The sequence below is a fragment of the Leptonychotes weddellii genome, chromosome 2 (assembly GCF_054177405.1).
Source record: "Leptonychotes weddellii isolate Sample4059 chromosome 2, ASM5417740v2, whole genome shotgun sequence".
Taxonomy (NCBI): Eukaryota; Metazoa; Chordata; class Mammalia; order Carnivora; family Phocidae; genus Leptonychotes; species Leptonychotes weddellii.
Window position 1 is genome coordinate 41,556,031 of NC_138370.1, and position 17,518 is coordinate 41,573,548.

The 17,518-nt window shown below is 37.2% G+C and overlaps 1 protein-coding gene across 3 annotated transcripts in view; it reads left to right on the forward strand.

Annotated features, from left to right (window-relative positions):
* The window catches only part of ELP3 (elongator acetyltransferase complex subunit 3), a 97,276-nt gene that overhangs the window by 58,720 nt on the left and 21,038 nt on the right, over positions 1-17,518 (forward strand). For all 3 annotated transcript variants that reach the window (XM_081810547.1, XM_081810559.1, XM_081810553.1), the window contains 4 exons: positions 7,522-7,612; positions 10,624-10,689; positions 12,171-12,398; positions 13,585-13,666. In XM_081810547.1, the coding sequence (XP_081666673.1) occupies positions 7,522-7,612; positions 10,624-10,689; positions 12,171-12,398; positions 13,585-13,666 (467 nt within the window). The remainder of the gene's footprint in view (positions 1-7,521; positions 7,613-10,623; positions 10,690-12,170; positions 12,399-13,584; positions 13,667-17,518) is intronic.

Below are 17,518 nucleotides of genomic sequence, written 5' to 3' on the forward strand. Positions count from 1 at the left end.
AAAAAAAAAAAAAAAGAACATGTGTGTTAATATAACCAAAGGTTGTATGATGAGAAGGGCATAATATTATGGATAACCAACATGAGGCTGATGAAAGAAACCGTGTTCTCAGTTCTCCTATTATGACACCATTAGGGCTCTCTCTGGAGAATCCAGCAATAGAAGTGTCCCCCAGCTCTAATTCCAAGAAGCCAAACCGTCAGTTCTATTTCTCTATCAATACATCACTTAAAAGATTTATGCAGGACAAATGGTACAGGTGGGTGTAGGCTTAAGATTTTGAAGTGACACTCTTAGTACTTTACAGATGTGTGGGGGAATTAAAACTTAACAGAATGCTGTAAAACGAGAGGTACAATCTCTTTAAACATGGAATTAGTAATGTCCTCAGACTCACTCAGAATTTATTTCAAGATGGTGATGACTCAGTTCCTAACGTAGCAAATGCCTTTGGTGGAGAGAGTCATCCAGAGTCTACCTGTGATGTCAGATTTTCATGCTTTGGGACTGATAATTTACTTAATTTTGGATGTGATTATTTTCTAGGTTTTTTAGAATAAAGATTAAAATCTTTGGGATACTTTCTATTTTATTTTTCTATTTTTTGTATTTCTAATTTAACCATGATATTGCTAAACAGGTTTCCATTAGAATTCTTTGGTTTTATGTAGCTCGCCGTGCACTAATTTAAAGCATTTGTTTTCCAATAAGCATGGACAGAATCCCTTCAAATACATTACCTTATTTTTTGCGTTGAATATTACTGAACTATTACTATGGCTACCTACATAAGAATTCATTCAGATTTATGTTTTGCTACTTGCTTTTTACCCATTTTTATTTGCATACTTTCTTGGTATATACCGCATAAAAAATTATTCAAACTTATTTTATGTTGACTTGTTTTTTTGTTATCAATCATCACTGAAATTCTAGCCTAGGCTTTTACAGTGCTGAGGTAGAGAGTGTTTTTATGTACCACTGTTTGTTGATCCCAATACATTTCTTTCAGAGCATGTGATTTTATACTTTTTTTCCAACAGAGTTTGTAGGATGTTACTAACTATCCAGAACTTGTATTTTCTACTTAAGTTCTAGTCATAAAGCACTGTATTTACGTGAACAAAATAACTTCTCTATAAAGCTACTTTAAAAGCACTTTCAAAATACACAGTAATAACAGGCTTATGTTATTTTTCCAAAAATTTCCTTGTATGATTGGAATGCACCTTTACATAGCAATACATTTTTATACACTTGCAAATATTTTGTTTGCATTTTTGTGTTCCATTTCTCATGAAGACTTAGAATAATCTTCATAGTTATAATTTTAATGGCAGCACTGCAGTCTAGCATTTTAATTTGTCTCATTTAGTAAACTGTTCCCTGATATTGGACATTTAGGTTGCTTCCAGCTTTCGTTTTTTTTTTATCACTATCCTGACCTCCATGACAGCTAAAATCCATGTACATAGCAAAATCCATTTTTACTTTTGATGAAGTCATCTATTAGAGTAGTATAATCTAGGAAAAGGATCACTCATGCTAAGGGAACCTTACTTGATGATGATGAATATACTTTCTGGAACAAGGGGAGTATAAATGAATTTTGTGGGTTTTGCTATGTATATTGATAGAGTTTTCCAAAGGGATTAGGATAAGCTTCCAATTTCGAGTAGTAAGTAGTTATTGGTTTTATCACAATCTCTATAGAATCAGATGCTTACATTTTTTATTTACCTATGGGTTTTAATTTGCATTTCTGTAGTTTTTAGTGAAGATTAACATTTTTTCATGTAACTGATTATTATTTGTGCTTCTTCTTAAATCAGTTGTCTGTTTTGTATATAAGTTCCAGTCATGGAATTTGGATCATAAAGGAGATGGTGCTTTTTGTTGAGATAACTCAGAGAAAATCTAAATTTTACCTTTTAGAGGCCTTTTGAATTATCTTCATTCTTCTGGACAAATATGAAGACTAGGGAGACAAAAAGCCATGTTCACATAGTACATTTAACACTTAAGAACAGTCTGATAGCTGTGTTCTGGTAAAAAGCTTCACGTCTTGGCTTAATATTTTATATTTTATTTATTTTATATTTGGTTAAAGCTCAAATTTGGTATATCTGGCCCTCTAGAAGGAAATTTGTATGGATAGCTGGATGGTAAAATTTTGAAATAGAGATGCTAAAGAAAGTTTTAGTGGGTAACTCAAACATTATATACAAATGTGTACAGGAAAAGACAGGGTCTTTAGACAGTGTTAAGTAACTGAGAAACCTGATTTGGGCAAAGAGAATCATATGGTTTTGACTCTGCCATGTTCCTTCTAGCTTCAGTTTTAAACTTTTAGAGCAACTCTTGAGAATGTAGAAAACTGATAAAGAAACCATTGGCAAGGGAGAAGAGTCTCCTTCCAGAGTGTTGAATCTAGGTAATTTAATAATTATAGTTTATTTTTGTCTTAAACCATAGTAAAGGCAAATCGTATGTGTCTTTGTGTTCTGTGCCTTTAGGATATCTGGCTATTTCTATGTAGGGTCACCTAGTGACAGCTTCTACCAATTACAGGTAATAAACTTAGTGTTGACTGGTGCATCTAAACATACAGGGAGATTTTAGGAATTGTTTTTCAGACAGGTGTTAGAAGGGGAGAGAGGAAGGAGAGTAGGAGAGAAGATGTTTCAAGTGAAAACACAATGTTTTATACTTGGCCTTTTTTTTAATACTATATTTTACTAATAGATTACTTGGTATTTTTAATTGGACATTTTCCCCACCTTTTCTTTACTAATTTATAATTTACACTTCTAATTTTATGACCGTTGAGTCAGTAACATCTTATTGGGTACTTTTATGAAGCAGTATTCTAATAGATGATTCTCTGTTGTGGCCCTGAAGGATGCAGTGCATGACTGAATGTGAAATTCTGTGCAGACACATGATGGAGCCACATTAAAGTGCTGTTGCCTGCGGGCCCTTTGACAGCTGTCTGCCTTGCGGTGGTATTTAAATCACTGTGAATCATTAGAATAAGAATACCAATTTGCAACCAAAACATGCTTCCGAAGCTTGAGAACCTTCAGACCAAAAAAGCTCTAGACATCATTTTGAGAGGTTTTTGATGAGCAAATTGCAAATATTAGCACCTCTAAGCTTAAAATGTTACCTACTGAAATAAAAAAGTGAATAAATATTATTGAGTGTAATCTCTTTTCAAGTCAAGAAAGTAAAACTAGATTGAAACAAATTGAGAAACCTAAAAATAATTTTACCTCCTACCTAGATGGAGTTCAGATGGTCAGTAATCTCACCTGGGCTTTGAGCTCCTAGAAGACTATAACAGTATCTGTTTATCTTTATATATTCCAGATTGCTTAATAGACTACTTTGCACATAGAAGATGCTCAGGATATATAGAATTCCCTTTGTTTTCATTGCAAAAGACCTTGTCACTGAAAGTGGAGATTGCCACATTGCTATTCCTTAATGAGGAAGAACTCCCATCTGGTATACTCCAAGCACGTCACTGCCAAAGACCATTAAAACCACGTTGTGGGTGTCTGGGTGGCTCAGTCAGTTAAGCGTCTGCCTTCCTCTAGGTTATGATCTCAGGGTTGCCCCACGTGTCGGGACTCCCTGTTCAGCAGGGCATTTGCTTCTCCCTCTCCCTCTGCCCCTCCACACCAGCTCGTGCTCACTTGTGCATGTGCACTCTCTCTCTCAAATGAATAAATAAAATCTTTAAAAAAAAAAAAAAAAAACCATGTTGCATTTTTGTAGTGATAGACATAAATTTAAGGATATTTATGAATTGTCAGCAGCATCATAAATCCCTCTATTATCAGGTCCTCTCTGACTTGTGCTTCATGGTAATTAGAGCTAGCTTCTGGGACATGTGACCTGTGTAGTCTCATAAGGCCTTGAACTTGGCTTAATGCTTTGCTTTCACCATCTTGAAATTACTAATAGTTTCATAACAAGAGGCTGTTGTCATTGTACTAGGCCCCACCAATTATTAGCCAGCCCTCTTGTTAGTTATTTCGGTCATATAATTCTGCTTAACAACACTATATGATAAAACCAGTCCCTTAGAGAGTTTACTTCATTTGAAAATTTTAGTCTTTTAAAAGTACTGGTTCATTATTAGAAATATTTGTAGAGAGCCCGTTCTTCCTTTCCCTCCCCACCTCTCCTTCCCCTCCCCACCTCTCCTTCCCATCACCGATGGAGGCAATGCCATGGAGGCATTGACCACAGCATATCTGTCATCTGAAGAAATGGAGAGTAAGGGTAGAGAGTGCAGCGATGGCAGCTTGAGTAGTTAGGAAATTGGTTACATTGAGCAAATAGACTATTTGATTTAGCAAATAAGTCAATATAATAAAGATAAAAGAGCCAGATTTCTCATTGTCTGAAGGGATTTATAAATAATGAAAGGTGGAAAATTGAACACTGGATTGGAATTGTAACTATCAGTATGAACTCGTGGGTTTTTAAAATTTACATATAGAAAAGTTATAGATGTACGTTTATGTGTGTGCATATATGAATGCCTATATGCACATACAAATATGTATGTATATACATAAATTTCTTGGTTGTTTACACTGAATCTGGAGGCAATGACACCTCAGTAGTAGTGAGCACAGTGAGTGCCCAGATCTTGATTTTTAAATACCATTCCTCACTAAAAGAAATTAGGGCTGCTTGGGAAAACGGCCAATTCCAGGGCTGGAGCAGCAAACATACAAAATAAACCTGGAACATCTTGTTGTTCTAGAAAGTAAGGAAATATTCAAAGAATGAGGACATGTCAAAAGGACCCAGAAACCAGCCTGAATACATACCCACTGGCCAAATCTAATTTAAGCAACAAAATAAAAAACATTAGCATCAGATTACAACTCTTTGAATAAAAAAGGAATCCATGAGTTCATAGGTGAATAAGTAAATGCAGAAGAGAAAGTTCTTCCTTGCAGTACAAGCCCAGCTAATAAATGTAGAAGGGATGATAGATAATCACCAGTTTGACAGTCATAAATAATAGGGATGGTGAAACAGGAGTCATCGGCACATGTTAGACTAGCAGTTGGAGGGTTGATGAGGAACAAGATTTGTTCTGATACTGTGTAAAGAGGTGTCCTTTTTGCAATCTACTAAATTACCCATTTTTCACATTTTTGTGCTTTGTGTTGATTTTGCTGTTTAAAATGGCCCCAAGCATAATGCTGAATTGCTGTCTAGCATTCCTAAGCACAAGAAAGCTGTAATAAGCCTTCTGAAGAAAATAAATATTAGATGACCTTCATTAAGGCATGAATTATACTGCTGCTAGCCACAAGTATTAGGTTAATGAATCAGATATATGTTAAATAAAGTATCTTTACACAGAAATAAAATAAAACAGGGTTATGTATTGATCAGTTGAAGAAAATGTGACTGAGTCTCACAGAAACCTAACCCTGCATTTTCTGTAGGGGCAGTGTTTGAGTAATTGCTAATACAGTGCTCATGGCACCTTTATAGAATTTAAGCACAGTGAATAACAAGAATCAAATGTATCTGTCATTTAATGGGTACTAACAGTGATTGCCAGTGATTTTATCAGATTAATGTCATGTATAACAGGATTTTAAATTTTACCTGTAAGTCATGAAAATACATGTATTTGTGAGTTATTTATAAAATATTTCAGAGTAAATGGGGCGCCTGGGTGGCTCAGTTGGTTAAGCATCTGACTTCAGCTCAGGTCATGATCTCAGGGTCCTGAGATCAAGCCCCAGAGCCCCACATCAGGCTCTGAGCTGAGTGGGGAATCTGCTTCTAACCTCTCCCTCTGCCCCTCTGCCACCTTTTGCGCACACGCTCTCTCTCTCTTTCTCAAATAAAACCTTAAAAAAATGTTTCAGGGTAAAAAAGGGCATTTAGAAGACTTGAACTTTGGCTTATATAATATGAAACAGTAAAATATTTAAAACCGTATATTTGCACATTCTTTGCCAAAATAAACCATATTTTTTTTACTTCAATAACCTTCATTTAGTTGCATCTGATTACTAATTTATTTTTTTTAAAGATTATTTTTTTTGAGAGAGAGCGTGACAGGGAGGGGCAGAGGGAGAGGGAGAGAGAGTCACAGCAGACTGCTCGCTCGGCACGGAGCCCCATGCAGGGCTCAGTCTCACAACCCTGAGATCATGACCTGAGCTGAAACCAAGAGACGGCTGCTTAAACAACTGCACCACCCAGGCGCCCCTGCTGATTTAAAATATATTTGATTTTAAGAAATTGTAGTTCCAAAGATAGAAAGTTAATTTTTTTTTTACTAAAAACTCTAAGTAAACCATATATATTAACTAATCACTCTAAAATATATTATTTAATATCACCCTCACTCTTAACTCGCTGGTGTGTCATTGTCTTAAAGAATTTTGGCTTATCATTGCTTTATGTAATGTCTAATGGAAACTCTACTGGCTTCCAGAGCCTAATAGATTCATGTGTATAGCTTTTAATGCTAATTGATTGGCTTTTGATACTTTTGAGTGAGTGAGAAATATCTTACTAGAATCAAATGGGTGAATTAGCTAATTGTATATACTTAACATTTGGAGGGATAAGTAAAAAGAGAAGAAAAAGATTCAAGTTGATTCAAAAGCAAATGAGAAGAAAAGATATTTGGTGTATTCTTCAAATCTTTCTTCTAATCAACCAAATATTAGAAAAAACAAATTGGGGACTTGTCTTTGAATAGGAAACAGATGTGCTAAGCATATTCAGATTTTTTTTAACTTTTATCTTCAGATGCTGATTTTTGTCTAGAAGAGGGTGTTGGGGACTACTAAAATAAAGCTCATAACTTCAAATTTTGATTGAAATCTCCTTGGTGCCTGGCACTTTATGCTGTATTAATGCCAGGAAATAAAATTTATCTCCTCTTATCTTTAGGCAAGCTGTTAATCTTCTAATGCAGAGTCACTTCTAATTTAGATTTCTAGGAAACTGGGAGGGGTGAAGGGAGTATTCTTCGAGTCCAGTTGTTGGCTGAGCCAGGCTTTTGAGCTTCCTGGTTACTTGTCATTCAGCAACTGTATGGGCAAGTGTTTATAAGCTTTATTAATAAAGAAGTGCATTGATAATAATTGTTATTTCTCCTCTTTAAACAAATCGGATATTTAAAAAGACAGTTGTATTTCTTGTTTTGCTGAGTGCAAATATATCTCTTCAGCCAAAAATCATTACTGATGGTTATCAGACATTTGTTTTACACTTTGTGATCTTATAAAGTGATTTTCATCGGGTGTTTCTCACAAAAACCCTGAGTGGTAGGTGAATATTATGATTTCATGGATGGGAAAAGAGGGACAGAGAAGCTCTGAACCTTGCTTCCTGTTTAGAATATTCTGCTTTTCTGATCTGCTTTGTAGGTTTTTGTTTCCTTTTTTTATTTAATATCCCTGCCTTACTGCTGTAGAGAATGATTTATATTTTACAACAGCTGATGTTTTTCTTTTGCAGAGATATTCCAATGCCCTTAGTCAGTTCAGGAGTAGAGCATGGTAATTTGAGAGAGCTGGCATTTGCAAGAATGAAGGACCTTGGAATACAGGTAAGAGTCTGACCTTAACCCTTAAGATCAAAGTAATCTGAAACACAAAACACTTTGATACATACTTACAGACTCACAAGTTTGGTCAAAAAGTTTCATATGAAGGCATTCTTACTCTGTAACATGAAGTTGAAACTAGTGCTTGCAAAGGCTGCATCTTATCCCTTACACCCCTCTGCTTTCTTCCAAAGGGGTGTAGGTTTGCTGATTTAAGGATTGCTTTTTCACCTGCTCAGATGCCAACTATGTGTGCTCAACTCTCTTTTTTAAATTTTGAAGTATTTCTTTTTTTCTTTCTTTTGAAGTATTGGGTGTTCAATTTTTTTTTTTTTTTAAAGATTTTATTTATTTATTTGACAGAGAGATAGCACAAGCAGGCAGAGTGGCAGGCAGAGGGAGAGGGAGAAGCAGGCTCTCCGCTGAGCAGGGAGCCGGACGTGGGGCTCGATCCCAGGACCCCAGGATCATGACCTGAGCCAAAGGCAGCTGCTTAACCGACTGAGCCACCCAGGCACCCCTGGGTGTTCGATTCTTGACTAGTGGTGATAGACTATATGAGTGTACATTTGAAGAAACAAGGTTTACTGCTGTGTAAAATGATTACCAAACAGTGCTGTTGCCCACATAGTCCAGTGTGCCTTGCCCCACTCCACCCCCATGTTTGTTTAGGTACTTACTTCTTCTGCAGATATTTATTAAACATCGTTCTACTGACCCTGAAAGTTACAAAAGAGCCCAGGAATCTGTGACAGTCTCTGCAGATAACTCTTAAATCACAGTAAGGTGATTATGACATAAATTCACAGAGCCCTAGAAACTCCTTAGAGCTGCTAAAGAGAAAAAGCCAGGAGTGGGGGTCATGGCCTGAGCATTGATTCCTGGGCTCTGCCTTCAGCAATTTGTTTTACCAGGTCTGGGATGGAGCTGTGGGATATTCTCATGCACAATCGAAACATGGACCACACTTTGAGAGACATCGTCTTGAGGATTGCATATCATGTTTGTGGACTTGCCCAAGACATTTTATTCTTTCAGTCAAATTATTATGGAGAAAACTTTTCAGAAAATTGTTTGTCCAAAGAAGAGTTTGTGAACATGATTGGCTTATTCTTTAAAAAAAAATTTTAAGTTCTAGAAAAATAGCAAATGTATTATTTATAGTAATTAATAGCAAGCACCAAACAAGACTGTATGCCTGTTCTGCTTCCCAGTTTCCAGCTGCCCTTATCTTCCAGCTCCTCTGTTCTCTGAGAATACCACAGCCAAAGTGACTGACCTGGCCTGGTTATCCTGATAATCTCATCATCTAGCTATCATCTTTAACCCAGTATCCCTTTTAAACCTTGATAGCCTCTCTTAAACTGGGAAGACTGAAAATCAGTGATAGCCCAAAGACATCTAGTTCACATAGGCAATGTCTTATCAGAATATAAGCACACACCAATCTCTGCTTTTTAAAAAACATTCTCCTGGCACCTGAGTGGCTCAGTTAAGTTTCTGATTCTTGGTTTTGGCTTGGCCTGTGATCTCAGGGTTTTGGGATCAGGCCCCATGCCAGGCTTATACACTGGGCATGGAGTCTGCTTGGGATTCTCTCACCCTCACCCTCTCCGTCTGACCCTCCCCCTGCCAAAAAAGGCATTATCTCATAGCCCCCCTCCCAAAGGCATGCAGGTGTTCATTAAAAGCATGTAACTATGGCCTGTTCACATGGAAACTACTATATAGAACTGCTGTAGCTAAAAGACAACATCAAGGGCACCCAGGTGGCTCAGTAGTTAAGCATCTGCCTTCGGCTCAGGTCATGGTCCCAGGGTCCTGGGATCGAGTCCCACATCAGGCTCCCTGCTCGGCAGGAAGCCTGCTTCTCCCTTTCCCACTCTCTCTGCTTGTGTTCCCTCTCTCGCTGTGTCTCTCTCTGTCAAATAAATAAATAAAATCTTTTAAATAAATAAATAAAAGACAACATCTAAATTTAATAGATTTGTAATTACAGAGACTTGTGATCTTTGTTTGCTATATTAATTTTTGAGTTCATAGAATCCACATCAGCAAGGCATTATCTTGGACTGGCCCCTGGGACATGGAAATAGCTTTGTTTTTACAGAGCTGAATAACGAGCTCTTATTTTTCTCATGGAATTCTATACGTATATAACAGTACTTCATAAATATGCTATTTTAGTAATATAGCTTGCATGACATCATCACATTTCCTAGGATGATCTTTTCTCACAGGTAGAAAATGTTAGAATCCTGACAATGATTTTTACAGTTTATTCTGTACGGGAAAATAGACCATAGGACATATAATGGAATACTGTAAGGACTTTGTAATTATAAATGCCAGGCTATGTAGTATGCACACTGGGGTGTGGAATAGAAGTGAGAGTCTCATCACATGAGCTTGGCCTTGCAGAGACCAGGCATTGCATGTGTATCATCTGCAGGCAGCTCTGTGCCTCCTAGTGATGCTCTCGTGACTGTGGTTCAGACTGTATAATAAATAGCTCTGGGTTCCTTCTCTTCTTCCTTTTTTCCTCCCTTCCTCCCATCCTTTCTCCCATCCTTTCTTCCACAATGCCCTTCTCTGCAAAAAAAAAAAAAAAAAGCACAGCAGTCTTTGAGCATCCCTCTTTTTGACATTTTAAAATGATACAAACATGGTGATGGTGAAGACGTAGTTTTGGATTGTACATTCAGGTACAGTTATATCCCCTGGGTAAAACTATTTTCAGATTTTAGGACCTATGTTATTTACTTTGAGTATTATATATTGATCTCAGAATTCTAAGCTTGTTTTTAAAGCATTACTGTACTAACTTTATACTTTATTTCCCCCATCCTCAGATTTATTAAAGATGGTTTTATTTTTAAATTTAGTTGTTTTTCTCTCATTGTAAATTATGTCCAAACTTAATTTTGAGCCCAGGGTTTGGTGGAAAGGTGTGAATAAAAATTGAATTAGTTACCAGTTTTGTATTTGCCCCTCTCCTCCACCTTTTTTGGCAGTGTCGAGATGTAAGAACCAGAGAGGTTGGAATCCAGGAAATTCATCACAAAGTACGGCCATACCAGGTTAGTTTCTTCATTTTATAGAGAGTTTGGGTCCTGTTCATAAATTTTTGGCAAGGCTGGACCCACACTTTCTAACCAACAGAACTGATCCCTAGAAGTTAATAAGTAAACTAAGCAAAGTGTAATTGACGATCAGATATGGATGTCAAGACAGGAAAGGCAAATATGAGGGTGGGTGAATCGTAGAAGAGCCAGGCTAGGAAAACCAAGTCTGAGCTTCATTCTGGATCAGCACAATCCACCAGAATTTTCTGCAGGGTTGGAAATGTTCTATAATCTGCGCCATCCAATATGGTATCAGCCACCGGTCACAAGTGACATAGTGGTTACCTTCAGGTAGAGCTGGATGTGATGTTTATTTCTGCATGTACAACTATTAAATTCTACACCATTGGTGGTAGTCAAATCAATAGATGGGCCCTTATCAACAGGGGTTCCACAAAACTTAAGCGTAATGCCCAAAAGTATTTATTGTTTGTACAGAGAGCTAACTTCTCTCCTATATACCTATAATGCCTAGCTATGTGCCACATTTCCTGTGGGAGTTAACTCTCTTGTGGAACCCCATTTGAGAAAGACTAGATGACACCTGCATTGATATTTTTAACATTTGGGACCTTTTGAGGAAAAAAGTAGACCCAAGCACAGTTAATAGTTTTTCCAAATTCATTTGCAATCCAGTTAGTTAGCAAACATTAAGTTTGAGAAGAAACATAAGCATTAGTCTGAATTGTTCACCTCACTACTCGTACCATCTGCCTATTTTTGGAATGTGTCTGGGTGTGACCATATGTAGGTTTCTCTGTGCATACTGTTACATATTGCTTATATAGATGCAAAATTCAAGGGCCACTTGAACAATGAGTGAGTCAAAAGCCTATGTAGATTGCTACCAAAGAGCTTCCCCCAAAAGCTACTTTCCAGTGCTTGATTTTCTTTGATGTTTTAATTTTGTAACTAAGTAGGCAGAATATTTTAAAGGGCTCATCCCTGTAAAGGGATGCCATACTTTCTTAAAATCCCATCAAGAAACAAGTGATCAATTAACACATTTTTTTCCCCCAAAAGCAGGTTTTAATGGAAGAGGTAAAGGCCAGGAAATGAAACTGTTGAGCCACCTGACTGTTCTGGGGCTCAGTGGTGCTCGCAAGAGCTACACATGTGATATAATGTGTAATTTTACCTTAGAGACTCTTTGTGGAGGATCAAAGATTTAAGTACATAGAAGCATTTACTAAGCCAGATCTCTGCAAGAATCTCAAGGTTAATGAAGTTCAAATATGTTTTCCTTTTATAATATTCCATGAACAAGGCATGAACTCTTATTTAATCATTGATATGTGAGAGTAGACAAGTAAAAAGAAACATAATTCATGATTATTCATTCTTTATCCTTAATTGGGTATATTAGCCTAAATAAATACTTGTAACAGTGAATTTTGTTCTCTAATTTAAAAACATTTTTAATTTTTATTAAACAGATTGAATTGGTAAGGAGAGATTATGTTGCAAATGGTGGCTGGGAAACATTCTTATCATATGAAGACCCAGATCAAGACATATTGATTGGCCTCCTGCGATTACGAAAGTGTTCAGAGGAAACCTTCCGTTTTGAATTGGTTGGAGGTGTTTCCATAGTTCGAGAGCTGCATGTGTATGGAAGTGTAGTTCCTGTGAGCAGTCGAGATCCTACTAAATTTCAGCATCAGGTATGCTGTATTCCATTTCTGTTTGACTGTAATTAAGAAATTGCCCAGGGGTGCCTGGGTGGCTCAGTCAGTTAAGCATCTGACTTGATTTCAGCTCAGGTCATGATCTCAGGGTCATGAGAACGAGCCCCGCATTGGGCTCTGTGCTGATCTTGGAGCCTGCTTGAGATTCTCGCTCTCCCTCTGCCCCTCCTCCCCCCCCAGCCCTCCCTACGCTGTTCACTCTCACAGGCACGTGCACTCTCTCTCTCTCAAAAATAGATTCATAAGGAAGGAATGAAGGAAGGAGAAAGAAATTGCCCAAAGGAGGAAAAGTGAAAAAGAATGGGTGGAGGGAGGGGGCAGAGGAAGAGACAGTGAAAGAGGAAGGAGGAAGGGGGAAAGGCAAGTACAGAAACCGAGGAGCTAATATTTTATGTTCAGGGATATTTTCTCTCCCAAGTTGTAACCTTTTGGGTGTGAGAGGGGAGGAGTGAGAGACAAATTTGAGACTCAGTCAAGTAGAATATAGTATTAGATTGAACCATATAAAATTGCTATTTTTGAAAGTCAGAAATGGTGTAATACCAGCAATTTCTTATGATTCAACTATGTATTATGAAATCAAAGCCAATGATAATGTAAAAGCACTTGTGAAATATTAAAGTTCTTCATAGATGCAAGCTAAATCTGATATATAGTGGAATGCTATTCCACTCCCCACAAACAAATAACTCACTTTTTCAAGTTTCCAGAAAATGGCTTAAATCACTAATGGTGGATATAGCGTAAATCTCTAACTTGGTGATTTAGGAATATTGCCTGGTTTCAAAAACCTTTTAGAAATTGGAGGGGTGACTAATAGATACAAGATTAGATACCCCAGACTTAATCACCTGGAGATTGCCTAGAGCTTATTTAAAAAGAGACGGAAGTTGAGAGACAATTGCCCCCTTCCTGTGATGAGGTTACATCATCTACAGAATACCTTTTGATGGCTTTTGTTGCAAAATTATTGCCTAGTCTGCTACAGTGTATTTTTGGTATAATTGAATGGTTTCTCTTTTCTTATCCCCATAATTTTTTTTTGTCACTCTTATTTAGCAGATTTTAGCAACTACTGAATATTAGCCTTTTTGTTTTACAGATCCTTCTTAATGACTTCCTTCCTTCCTTAATTCCCTGACCCCTCTTTTGCTCTTTCCAGGGATTTGGCATGCTGCTGATGGAGGAGGCAGAAAGAATAGCTAGAGAAGAACACGGATCTGGGAAAATAGCTGTGATATCAGGTAACTAGGGGAAGACAGAGTTTATGATTCATTCACATTTTTAACTTGGTATCACAATTAAAACTATCTCAGGCCTCTCTTGCCCCTATTTATGATTATTCACAATTGGGCAGCATATAATAGTGAAAGACTTGTGGTCAAACACAGAATTCCTACGAGCAGTTTTGGTGGCGTAGTTTCAGAAGCACTCCATCTCTGAGTGGCAAGACCAATAATCTGGATCCTGTCTTCCTTGCTGTCTGTCACACCAGTCATCTGTCTATCCCACTAGTTGTCATGGTCATTTCTTCTCTTGCGCTTTGTGCCCAGTTACTCTGTCTGGGAAAATGAAATTTGGTGATAAGGATCCAAGAAAAAGTAAACCAATATGGCCATTACCAATATTGTTGTTCAGAAACTTAAAATGGAACCTCAGGTGCCAGTACAAGTTGTTTAAAGGTAGAGTTCTTTGCTCCTTAAATACTGCCCTCAGTAACTTTGCTTCTGGGAAACCGCTTTCCCCTATTCGGAAGTTTCCCCATACTTTGTCTAGGACATCAGATAATTGGGGAAGTGGGCACGAAAAGGAAATTCTGGTATGAATGGAGCAAAAATAACATATATACCGTTTCATTCCTACACTTTAGGACTATGTCCTTACAAAAATTGCTGTTCCCAATAAGAAGCTAACATGGGAAAGCCATGATCAGAATATAGGTTGTTTTTCCTCCAGCATTTGTTCTCCCATTAGAAAACATTCTCTCTTAAAGGCCAATTATTTTCTTTTAAGATCTTTTAAATAATCTTTTCTAAAAATGAAAGTTGAAATGCATTTTTTTTTTAAATCAATAAGTTGTTGCTAATCAATAAATCAATACCCTTGCCTGGGTATTAACAATTATAATTACAAAAATGTGATGACCCAGGCTCACTTAATCATTTAGTCTGGCTATGGTTTTTGGCATTATCCAGACAGATTAGTAAAACATTTCTTAACATGGCTAGCTTTATATATTTTCGTCTGTTATCTTCAATTTCACTAAAGAAGAGGGAACTAAATGAGGCTCACCTGATTGATACTGATATTTGTAATAAAAAATGTTTACCTCTCAACTGTTTAACCTGTGGTTGTTCAGAAGTCAACCTTTCCTGGTACCAGGAGAGGGCCAGCCTGACTCAGGACTCCTTCCACACACATCTGTGGAGGGTTGAAAGCACCTGAAATTTCAGTGGTCCCTTTTGCTAGAGCACTCTCAGTGTTTTAGCACAATACTTCTCAAGCTTTAAATACGCTTGTGCTTCACCTGGAGATCTTGTTGGAATGCAGATTCTGATTCAGTCTGGGATGGGGCTTGAGAGTCTGCATGTCTAACCAGCTCTCAGTGATACCTATGCTGATCGTCTCTTCAGACCACACTTTGAGTATCAGCAAGGTTTTCATATTCTCTTTGAAATCATTAAGGTCAGGATACTCTCAGTGGCCCTGGCGGTGCCTGCCCTCCCACAGTCGGCTATGCAATCACATGGTTTTCTGGTATCTGTAGGAACATCATCAATTTTAAAACTAAAGAGCATTGGTATTCTATCACTTCTCCACATTATTTCATTAGCCTTCATAATATATATCTCATTTTAGAAGTGTTACATGCACAGAGGGCCCCTGACTTGCCTGAGGTTCTATTCAGTTACCCGTAAGAGCCTCAGTTTCTGTTTTTTATGAGCAGGGTGTCTTTCTAAGTAGAAATCAGCATCTGTCCTCTTCCTGGCTTTTTATCATAATCTGAATAATAGCTCAATTTCAGATCATCTGCCTGTAGAATTTTTAAAATAATAAGAGACTTACTGAAAATAGCAGGGAAGAACCTTTCTCCTTATCAGCAGTCTACAATAGGACCACTAGATTTCTGTATAGGGAGTTTCTTTTGGCCAGTGGGTTTCTGTAGGAGCAGTCCTGGATTGTCTTTTTGAACCAAAGTGAGTTCTTCTGTCACTCTAGTCTGTAAGCTGGACCATTGCTTTCTATTGAGGAAAGCACATAGGGCCTTGACTTTCTCTTTGATTCAACATCTGATCATCTTTCAAACGAAAAAGCCAAGAACATTTGCTCTTTGTATGATGCGTTTTATTTCTCTAATTTAGAAATATATTATTGTTCCAGTTAAGTTTCTGAATCAGACACCTGAGATGTCCATTATTCAGAACTTTGAGTAGTGCAGATTTAATATATTATTATCACATGTCTTTAATGTTGCTTTTATCCTTCCATGTTTGTTCATTTTTTACTTTGGTCTTTCTGCTTTGAGTACAATGGGTGTGTGTGTGTATGTATGTGTTTTAATTCATTTTTGCAAAAAGTCAAACAGCTTTTCTCCATAAATTGATCCTTGGAATGAAAAACTCTGTGATCACAGTGGTGTTTGTGTACTACACTTATTCACAGTGCGTCATTAGATGTGCTGTATAGGAGACACGTGGCGGGGGGGGATTGGATTCCATTCCTGTGTTGACAGTAGCACTCCTTGTGATCTTGGATAATTTCACTTGATCTCCATTGACCTTTCTTTCCTTACTAAAAACAAGAGAGGTAGGTTAACCATCTTTTACAGTTCTAGAGTCTAGAACTCTCCCCCTCAGTATCTTCATCTCTTTTAGTGCTCAGAGTAACCAGTTATGTTTTACTGATTACATCTTAAGTAGATTCTTTTCTGAAACCATGTTAGGAAGCCCTTCAATTTCATTAGTAATTGAGTTCTGTCTCCTTGTACATTGGGTATTTGATGATTAAAATTATACAGGTTCCCATAGGTAGATTATCCTATCCATGATTTGTGGATGGATGCATATTGACTTCAGTCACAATTTGGTGATATTTTGTGACCGTCCTGTGTTTTTTTCTGACCTTGTCCTTGATTTGTAAATCCATCCTTGTTCTGGTCTGTAGGCTTTTGTACACAGTAGTGGCCTAGATATTCTATCCTGGCATAACTAGTAGCTTGAGCAAGGGAGAGACAGGTCATTTATCATTCTGGTTACTGTGACTGTAAGAGTAATGCACTTATGTAGAGTTTTTGTTTAATTACATTCTGATTCATTATGACTTCCCCTCAACTTGCCAGCAGATTTTCTGTTACTTGGATTTATAATCTTTGATTCTGCCTCTAGACAGTATGATTAACTGCACAGCAGATCTGATTTGAAACACTAGTCAGAAACATTCCCGTGTGTTCTATTTTTCCCTATTAAAAACAAATCAGTTTTTATCTTTGTTACCTCAGTATATTTTGTTTCTAGAGTATTTTACAGCTGATTGATCCCTTTTTTAAAAAGATTAACTTTATAGCTACATGAGAAAATGGAAAATTTTCTTGTTTATTGGAGTTAAATGAAGCACTTTCTTAGACTTGTAAGATTATTCATTCTGTTTTTTAAGTATGTATATTTGTCTTAGTAAACTGTGTTTTAAAGTTAACCATCAACTCTAAATGTAAAAATTAAAGCAAAAATGAAATGTTTAGCTTCATCAGCATCAAAATTACCAAGTGCATTGAGTATCTCCTAAGTTCAAGGAACCAGTGCTGAGAGGGCAGAGGAGTACAAGATGCTGCCCCTGTCTTTGAGGGATGTTGCTACTGGACTGCACAGCTAACTCAGCCTTCACCCCACAGGTTATCCTTAACTGCAGAAGGAAGAAGATAAATTTTTCTCTCTACTTACATCTCAATTCATGATTAATTGCCTCAGAATAAGAAGATAATCTTTTTCTACATACAAAAATGGGTGAATCGATAGGATAAGAACAACCAGTTTACAAAATAATGTGTAAGCAGTTAATTACTGCTAAATATCTAAGCAATTAATTAGCCCCCATTATGT